The 10,608-nt window shown below is 38.4% G+C and overlaps 1 protein-coding gene across 2 annotated transcripts in view; it reads right to left on the bottom strand.

Moving 5' to 3' along the window:
* LOC122568912 (protein couch potato-like) overlaps positions 1-10,608 on the bottom strand; it is a 198,144-nt gene that overhangs the window by 21,832 nt on the left and 165,704 nt on the right. The window contains exon 8 of one of the 2 annotated variants that reach the window (XM_043729201.1): positions 6,203-6,407. The exons of the other annotated variant lie outside the window; for it this stretch is intronic. Within the exon in view, the coding sequence (XP_043585136.1) occupies positions 6,203-6,407 (205 nt within the window). The remainder of the gene's footprint in view (positions 1-6,202; positions 6,408-10,608) is intronic. 2 annotated transcript variants of the gene reach the window in all.

Here is a 10,608-nt window from a genome sequence, read left to right as displayed (position 1 = left end):
CCTTGCCATTGAGTAATCTACGTACCTCGTTAGGCCGTGGCTGCATCCGGACTGAAAAGCTCTCTCTTTTTTCTCTTTTTTCATCTTTCTTTTTCAACGCCAGCTTTCGGGGATCCTTGGTCGTGGAGGAAGGAACGAAAGAAGATACCGGACGGTCGCGTCGCTTTTAATTCACGTCGAAATCATGGAGAAAGGACAGAGACGGACAGAGATTTACGGTCGCGTATAAAGATAAGTGGACGAGATAGTGGAAATAGCTATCGATCGAGTTTACTTAAATCCGGCTTGTTTGCGGAAAAATGTTATTAATTTCGGTTATTTATTAAATAATTTATTTACTACAAAGATACAGAGGCTGAGTCATAAATGCATGGTCGTATTTCAATGCACGAATGTGCACACCGAAGTAAGTAAGTAAAAAAGTAAGTCTTACGAATATACGTATGTCCTACATACCTCGGTTTGCGAGCGATGCGTCGTGCATCGACACACGCTACCGCCTGCCTTAAAGCCCACGCTACACGTTGAAACATGTTGCGAATGTTGCGATGCATGCACCGACGCTTAGATTTCACGAATTCTGCATCAGTTTCTATTTATTTCCGCGTTACCGATCCTTCTCAGTCAGTGACTCGATACCAACGTCGAAACGCGTGTTTCAAAATGTCAGCTCTGATATTATTCTGATCGACGAGAGGTACGTGGATTATCAACGATGAAGATTACAAAGAAATGAACGAAAAGATGGTTGATCGAGTGAAACAGATTGTCTAAATACGCGCCATTGAAAGAACTAAAAGTCAGTGAACCGAGCGATTACGTAGAAAATATTTGTGTACGGATGATTCTGCTCTTCGACATCTGTTGGATAAAGTTCGTTTAATCGAAAAACAAAATACAACCTGAAGGAGTTACGAAGATTTAAAATTTAGTAGCGCAATTTCACTGCTGTTATCGAGGAGTTCGACGATTCCCGAATCTTCTTCAACGCTCGAAATAAATTAGCAGCCTTGTCGAAGGTTCTCCAGGGATTCCTTTCGAAAGGAAATTTATTTTCTACGGAATTATATTTGAGAACCTGATTCATGCATCGATACGTGTTAGTTTTGATACCGATACGCATCTACGTATATCGTAAGTTGTATCGTGGAACCTGGGTGTCGATGCATCGCAATATGTTTCAATGTGTGTAGAGCTCCCTTTGCATTGAGTTTCGTACTCGCTCGAAAATGTCAGGTATTCATCGAACACTCTCAAATCCATTTTATGTCGTTTCTCGTAGATCGTTTACCTGCATTGTTCGCTAACGTTGAGAATACGCGATAGATTTTAAATAGCCCGGAAACGGAAACCTAATGGATTTGTGTTCGCTTTACCTGTTTGCAAAGGTGCCGTTAAAGTATGTTCTTACCGTAAGCAGGAGGCGAAAAATTCGAATATTTTTATTAATCAGCCACTATTATCGAGGAACCAAGGGTTCCTTCGGACTGTCCATATATATCGTCGATACTTCCTCGACTAAATGGATCGACATATATTGTCACTGCATTATGATCGTTAATATTTATCGACAAATCGCAACGATGTTGAGAACCTTGAAATATCGACGATATCGTTGATCGTCTGAGGACGTAAGGCGTTCTTTTACTTATTTTAACGTGAAAATTCAACCTTCTTGAAATACGGACATGTATTTATGACTCACCCTGTATAAAGCTAGCACCAGTTCGATCGAACTTTATCGATATTGCTTCAACTGCCTGTCCATTTATTTCTGTCGCCGACTGTATATAGCAAGGGAGACAGAGACAAGGAGCGAGAAGCGGTTCTAATATATAAGCGATATTCCTTCAGCAGCCACGTCCGTCTTGGTCGCGCCGCTTCGAAGGCGTCTCCGTTCCGGTTTTAGGCGAGATGAATTAGCGACGACGCGTTTCGTTGCAACGTTGTTGCCCAGCCCCCAAGCAGATTCTCTATCGATCTCCCTAATTTCACCGAGGGGAAGGTCGGGCAAACTGGCCTGCTTTTTTAGACAAGAGACTTGGTCTCGCTCGATCGAATCGTATTTTCGCGAGGATGATGCGTTGCTTCCGCGACCTATATTTTTGGCATTGTTGGTTGGATGCCGTTCTAGTTCTAGTTCTCGTATATTACGCTGTACGTTAGCTAGCTCCGGTTAAGACAATTACAGGGTAATTTTGTTCTTTGCACTTGCGTTATTCAGAATTTGCGTTAGCTGGAAGTTTACGGAGAAATGATTTTATACAATTTAGCGAAATTAAAAGGAAAGCTTTAGATTTCGTTTAACAAGAGCTTCTAACGATGACGTATTTGCGATATAGCATTTTGTCTTTAATTCTAGTATCTTATCGCTCTAATTTGGATGGTTCACTAATACGTATAAAGTTGAATTGCTCGTCTACAAATTGTCAAAATAAAATTTGTTCCTAATTAAATGTTTATTAAATTTGTTTCCCTATTAAAAAGTAAGAAATATCAAGTATCAAGTATTGTAATTGTAAGCACGATTGGCAAGAAAAATGGTCAATATTTTTGTTTCGAGTTATAAACGATCTGTATGTCGTGAATGCTGTTAAATTAGGGTCGTAGAGAGCAAAGAAAACAGAAAAGAGATCGCGAGCAATCCGGATGCTATACGTCTTCCACGATGATACGAGAATTTATTGTAAGACCACGATGATGTACGATACTTTGCTTTAGAAGCGTGCCACGCGTAGATTCCTTGCGATCACCGATTCCGCTCGTAGTTTCGACTTCCTCCATTCGATTACTCAAGGAATTTATCTTTACGAATACAAATCGAGATACGCAGTCTTTACATTTCTCGTATTTATTTTTTCCATAACGATTACGAGAATAAACGATGATTGGAATAATTAGTACCAGCGAAGTGCAACGACGTTTAATAATCAAATATTTACGCTGGATACTTTTACAACAATGTTAAAAAATCTATCTAATTCTAACATGTATTTCTTTCTCATATTAGAACGAATTTAAATAATTTCCTGCTTTCTTACTATTACAAGGATGTATATTCACGTCAATTATTTATTTTCATATGTAGGTGTTTCACAATTTTTCGTAATAAAATTGCATACCGTCGTTGTTCCTTTATAACAGGGATATATTGCAATATCGCGATAATCTGAAAATATTCGTACCTAAAGGAGGTTTAAAAGCATTAAAGTCGTCCTATTCTAACGAACTTTATCCATATTAAAAATGTTTCACGATCTTACGGCTATCTTAAAATTACAATAACTTTACAAGAAAATCTAAAGGTGTATTCATATCGTGCGTGTATTTTTCTTAGTTCTTGTTAATAGAATTCACCTGTCTCGTTATTCTTTTGCAATTAGTCATCGTTTCACAGTTATCCGACCTTCCCCCGAGAATCTCCAGCAATAAGATCTCTACGAAAAGCGCGGCAGGATACGGTGCAAGGGTGTCGCATATCAAAAGACCACGTTCAGGGAAGAAAATACAAAAAAAAAGAGAGAGGAATATAAAACAGACAAGAGGACGGAGCAAAAATGAACGAGTAAGTACTACGCGTCTGAAGCAACACAGTGAAAGACCGAGCAGAACCGGAACGAAAATCGACAACGGGAAACGAAGGACGTGAAAATGATAGAGTTTCCTATTACAATACTCTCGTATCATTACGTGTTAAACCATTTTCTGTTTGAGAAAATCATTCAAATTGAATTTAATCTGTTTTGAATAAAATATCTTATCAGGAGATGATCTTTGTATTATTGCTTTTTAATATAATACTATTGACAAGTTTGTTTAAACAGTATTGTATTTAGCATTATCGCGATACTGTTTATACAGTGCTAATGCTACTATGATGTGATTAATATAATAGCACTGTTATAATACTACTTTTTCCAGTTTTATTCCAAGTATGTATACAGTTAATTCTGAAACTATGTACATAGACCTATGTAGATCATGCAAAATCATCGCTAGAATCGCTATAAGATATTCTCATCGAAACAGAATAAGTTTCGTTCGAAAAACTTCTTCGATCAATGAAATAGTCCGAAGGATCGAACGTTCTTAGACTCAAAGAACTTAAAACGTTCAAAGTATATAGTTAAATTTATAAGTAAAAAAGTACTGCGCGTTAGATCAGTATGTCGAATAGGTCGATTAAAATCTTCGAAATAAAAACGACAACGTAAAAAAGGAACAAAACCAAGGATACGACAAACGAATCAGCGTAGAGACGATCCAATAACCTCGAACAGCAAACGTCGAACAGAGTCAAGAGAGACAGAGAAAAGAAGAAAAAGAAGAAACAAAGGAAAGAACAAAAAGCAGAATGTGGAAGAAAAAGTTAGAGATCGGCAAGTTGCGCACGATCCATAGGCGATTAGCGGCAAATAATAATTGGCAATTGGCGATACTAGTGGACTCAGCTAGCTCACGATGCGTTCAGCCAATCCATCGATCGTGATCGAGGGATTTACGTCCGATCGATCGTCGCGCGTCTTTTACTGCCAGGAGACACCGTGCGACGTGTCTTATCGACAAAGTTATTGATCGATGTTTAGATCGATCGAAATCGAACTGTGAGCTAATTGATTGCGAGTCTATCGCTGAGGCCACTGTACTGTAGGGAGCTGTGGTAAAATGCCCCTGAGAATTATCGGGAAAGTGGAAAAATATTTACAAATGTCATTACGTGCTGTTATGCTATTGATGTACGGGTTGACACTGAAACGGCATCATCTGGAAAGGGATGATTCCTCGTGGAAGAAAGTGATCGAAGAGAACAGAGTACATTTTTATTACATTATTATCGCGTCTCGAATAGCAGGTGTCTTCGAGAAAGATAACCTTCTAAAATAGGTTTTAATATAAGAAGCGCTGAGACGCTTGTAGATACCTTTGAATGTATATCGCGTGTGTTGTATAAAACATTTTGAAATTTCATTAGAACGACACGCGATTATTATAATTATATTGGTAAGTTTTGAAGGAAATCTGAAAGTACACGATATTTAATACTCTCAAGTATACATCTCACAGAGATTACAAAAGTATTTAAACAGTCAATTATGCATTACGTTGGTAAGGTTGATCGTGATGTGTACTAATTTTTTTTGCCGAATATATATGTTCAGGGTAAATAATTTGTAACTTCTACGTACATTCTCAGATTGATCAAAAAATTTACCAATGCGATCACGATAGTCGTGTCTTGTTGTAACGTTAACGAAAGTTTAAAACGTCTTATACATAGCACGATATACGTATCGAAGTTCTCTATGATAAGCGTGGAAATACTTTCGTGAGTCGCTCCATATAGAGAATTATTTTTGTATTTAATTAGAACGAACGAGTGCGTAAGGAGAGATAAACACAGAAAAGAGAAAAGACAAGGGAAACTCACTTCCATCTACGATACGACGACTGCCTTTACTCTCAAGAACGAAAGCGCTACGCGCGGGAAATTTACTCTGTGCTCTTAAACTAGCTTTTGTTGAAAAAACCATGCCGTTTCCAATTCTGCCATGATTACCAGGTCACCGTAAAATGCGTGACAGGAGAGCAAATGGAGGCAACAGTGACACATCCGGTCAAGCCTGTCTCGATGGTTCCTACTTTATAAAAGGGGAGAGGGAGCAAAAGTAGCGACAAGAATCCTCGTTCTTTCCAGAGGCATTTCGTCCAACTCCCCACGGTAATACTACGGTGTCCGGCAACGAAAACGCAGATCTGTGCTTCGTGCAGTTTCATTGGAATCTTCGATGGTTCTTCGTTGATGGATCGAATGGTAAAACAAGATCGTAAAAAAGAAAAGTGGCGCTGCGAGGGAGCGAGGAGAACGAAACGGTATCGACTGACAGACGAGGATCGACCGAAGGGACATCGATGGCCCATAAAGAAATTCCTGATGTCTAGCCCTCGGTCGGAAATCGTAAGGACGAAAAGGAAAATAGCGGGATAAGAACGAAAGAGAAAATGCAAGAGAATATTCGCGATGATCGCAAGGGTATCGTTGATCAACGAGTCGATAAGGAGTCGAGATAGAGGAAATATCTTGACAAAAATCGAGATAAGAATCGAGATAACGTAAAGGATGTGTCGCACAGGGTCGCTGCGTTTTCGTCGGGATGTATACAGGATGTCTGTAGCGGCTAGCGTAGCATAAAATGAAACCTACTTCGATCCAGAGATTTGTAAAGCCCACCTCGGCCATTTTTGACTTTGCATATTCGATTCGTATTGCTCCCCGGTCGGAGGAGAGGAGAAAGGATCCTTGGAGAGTGGCCATCGCCTGGGCCGCGTAGCGAACGTCTTGGTATTCGACAAAGGCCACTGGCGACCCTCCCTTCGTGTGCATACGAAGCCGGGAGAAACCAGGAAAACTGTGCATAAATAAGAGAAGCGTACAATACGTGCTCTAGTTAGTTATGACAGACGGTACTCTGGTCAAAAAGAGAAGGGCCTCTGTGTGTGTGTGTGTGTTTACGCGTGTGTTTGTTCGTCCATTTCCATGTTATTGCCATGTCGAGAAACTGCGGTGACGCTGATCGAACAGCGTGGAACGAGACATCGTGACATATATCAATCCAATTTTCTTTGAAGTCATTGAAAGGTGATCTCGTTTGCTAGACATTGTTTTGATGGTTCGAGACGGAAGAAAGATTAGTAAGGACTAGATACAGGAAGAATCGTGGTTACTGTACCGTACCCGGTATTGCGTTCGATCGATCAAATATTCTGTTTTAGGATTTGCGAAGACACTAAAACGCGTCAATTTTTAATAGATAAGTGCGATAGATCGATTTGATACAGAACGACTTAACAGGTAGATGATACGATAAATTTTACAATTTGTTGTTTCACTTTGAAGATGCAAACAAAATTTCGGATGCAATTCGCGTATGTTCGTTATTAGGCTACCGTTTGATGCGTTTAACGATAAACTTTATTAAGAACGATCAAAGACAAAGTGTAAAAGGTCGTGGTTTCGATTTGTTCTAATCGACGAAATTCAGCTTGAACATTAACGGAACAGGCTCATCGATTCGTCATACTACATCGTTCTTGGTAAGATTTAGATCCGTTTGGCATGTATGAAGACCGATTACCGAGGAATTTATATCCCAGCCGGACCGATCGGCTGGTTACGACGCCATTAACGGAAGTATCGATATCGATTACGCTTGATTTACCGCGATTCCACCAGGCACCGCGTTAGCCACGGTAAATTTCGATTCTTCCAATTACGGCACGCGTCCATTATGCTGGACTTGTCGATAGATACTTTCGTTGCTTTCTTTTTTCACCTCTGATGGAAAGAAACTGGCGAATCGTCTCGCGATTGAACATCCTTCTAACATTGCCACCATACATGCGATATTTCTATTAAGGATATTTGCTATTTGCAAATATTGATCGAATACGCCGCATTGGCTGTACTATTCAAATGTATCGTGATCGCGAATTTTGTCATTAGGTGATAATGACAAAATCCTTAAGTTCGATCACTTAGTTGCCAACGCAATATTGAAACGCGCGTTAGGATATGTGATAAATGGCGTGATAAATATATTCTGATTAAAGCGTTAGCATTTTTGAACAAATATTTGATATTTGCGTTAGAAAGTTCGTGTTTGTACCGAATAGTAAACGTGGTTTCGATTTGACGCTGTAAACTTGTACGTATCAAAGTTACGTGTACGTATTGGAGAATCAAAAACCTAGGTCCTTAATATACGAGTAATTATTTTATGGCAATTAAGCATCTCTCATTCATATTTATCCAAACGTACATTTATTAACGTACCTACTTATGCGTATCTCGTTCGCGCAAAAGTTTCATGAATTCAATACGCCTGTATTGAATTTATCGTACGCGTATATTTAATTACACACGTACAAATTGTCGTACTCTCAAATTTTAAATTTCAAATAATTTATAAAGCCTGAGAAAATAGAAACTTTATCTTGCTTTAAACAGATGAAGTAGAACAACTTGTACGAAACTTTTATAAAACAATTAATACACACGATATTATTAAAACGATAGAAATATCCAAATATTGAATAACGCACGTATGGAGCAAGAGTCAAAGTCTCATTTTCTTTTCGTGCTCGCGATGCTCGTTCGCTGTTTTGTGATGCGATCACCGTGTGCGTTGGCTGCGTATACGTGTACGTGTATATTGGAGTGTGTCGATCAATGCCACTAAATATCTCGATACGTGGTTACGGGTACTAGCACAGGTGCGTCTTACGGCTACGAGCTACGACTGGTGGCAAAAAATGAATCAGCGAATGTCAGTGATGTACGTTTCTTGGAGGCAGTGCTGTTAATCCGGTTTCAAGAAGCTCTCTTTTAGATACGTTTGCAATCGTATTTAAACGCTAAAACTACCAACAGTCAAAATAAGCGAACGGCAGTGTTTAATAAAAATATCGAGTTTTGTAGAATTTGAAATAAATTTAAATTTTATAGAATTCTCTGATACAACTTGAAAGAAACGCTCTAACAGAATTTTAAAGAATTTTCTGGCACAGTAATTTTTAGAGATTTTCCGCGATTTTGCTCCGTAATTTTGTTACCTGTAATTGCTTTCCCGTAATTTTTCTGCGGACGAAGACTACTTTGTCTCCTTTCGATTTTCTTGGTACGAGTTTCATACATCAGTCAGTGGTAGTTTTAGCGTTAATATACATATATGTACAGACGAAATGGAAAGCCGGTTAAAACGTTCAACCGTGAATGTTAACCCCCTGTGATACCAACGTAACTTACAAGTTACATAACCACGTGTCTACTTCGTTTAAAATTTCACTTTACTCGCTTACTGTGTTATACCGTGGCATTTTATTGATATATTATGCTAGCACCAAATTATCCATAAACAAATCTTTTCCCTCTCATAAAAGAACCCTTTTAGAGGGTTAAGGACGCGTTAAAACGCGTGTATCGTACGGAGAGATAGATAGATAGATAGACATAGAGATAGAGAGAGAAAGAGAGAGAGAGAGAGAGAGAGAGAGAGAGAGAGAGAGAGAGAGAGAGAGGAAATACGGCTGATTCGGCGCTGACCTATATCGCTCTCTTAAATTTCTAGTCGCGTAATTGTTTCCAGAGCGGAGTATGGTAGATTTGTCATTTCCAGTTCACCGCACTATGGCCTGGATGTTCTTGTAAAAATTCTACAATTTTGACTACGATGATAATTAATGTTTCATCTTTAATTTACCATCTTGCGATTCTCTATGGACCTGCAGATACGATAAATCTCTGTTTCGTTTTAAGGAAGATTAGTAAGCTCGGTATTTCTATAGAAACTTCGTATTTGTATTATTTATTCGTTCGTGCTGAATCGAATCGATTTGAAAAAGATTGATTAAACTTTTGCAGGTCGCTGAACTAAAACAAATTTATCATATAGAGTGACTGCAAAAAATGTTTGCGCATATCCCTATTTTCTAACCAAGCGATTTTTTATTAGCTTCTACATTTTAGTTTTGTACGAATCATCGCCAAGTGATACGAAACTTTATGTTCTTGGATTTAATCGATTAGTGTGCAAGTACTACGATAAATAATGGCGTGCAAATGCTTTTTGTAGTCACTGCGTACGAGGCGTAAAAAAGAAACAATCTAACGATTAAACTATGTTAATTAATAAAATCATATAACGATCAAATGTGCACAAAAAATTACACCTTAATAGCAAAATCTTTGAAAAATCTAAGTCCATTTATATAACAAATTGTGGATACACCTGAAACGCAGTTTCCTTCCGTTGTGTGTGACAGAGTTCCCCAACTTATAATCCTCGAGAGGTTGCCATAACAGAAGGCTTAAATTGTAATTACCATTCTAATGAATGCAAGCCTTTCTTTCGTAAAATCAACATTTTACAACAAAGCCAAAATTAGTAACGAGAAATTGGTAATAATTAGCAATGAGAATTACATAGCATAATTAAACGTAAATACTTATATGAATAACACCTATACTAAGAAACAAATTAGAAACGAATTAAATAAAATATATATAAAGAATCATGTATTTCGCGATAAAACGACTAGTAAATAAGTTCCCGCGGCCAGGAAAATGGGTCGATGTCTTTATCATCGTATTCGTTGAAAGGATAGAACGATCTTTTCACCGCGGTATTCATACGTTATCCGAGAGATGGCAAAAAGTGATAGATTTCAATGGAACACGCTTCGATTAATCCTTCAAGTACGAGTACGTTTTTATAAATCGTTCCCTCCAAACGCAAAAAGATGGCAAATTCAATGCAATTATCGATACGCGACGTCGCTCGCCAACGACAGACGTGTTTCACGAAATTTTCGTTTTCTCGTCTATCGACGACAGTTGTATTTAAAGGGTTAAAGCCACTAAAGCGTTCTTATCGTATTAAATATATTTTCGTAAAAGGTCGCGAGAACTTATTCATACGGCTGACAAAGAGAGTAATACGCAATGAAAATACCGAAAGTCGAAAAGGAAGAAAATAGAAGTCGATTGACGTACGGTACGTCTGGTTCGAAATTAAAATCGCTAAAGGGTAAACGGGGTCGAGTCATCCCCCT

This window comes from Bombus pyrosoma, linkage group LG7 (genome assembly GCF_014825855.1).
Source record: "Bombus pyrosoma isolate SC7728 linkage group LG7, ASM1482585v1, whole genome shotgun sequence".
Taxonomy (NCBI): Eukaryota; Metazoa; Arthropoda; class Insecta; order Hymenoptera; family Apidae; genus Bombus; species Bombus pyrosoma.
The sequence above is the reverse complement of the archived record's forward strand: the minus strand, read 5'-3'. Positions and strand labels throughout refer to the sequence as shown.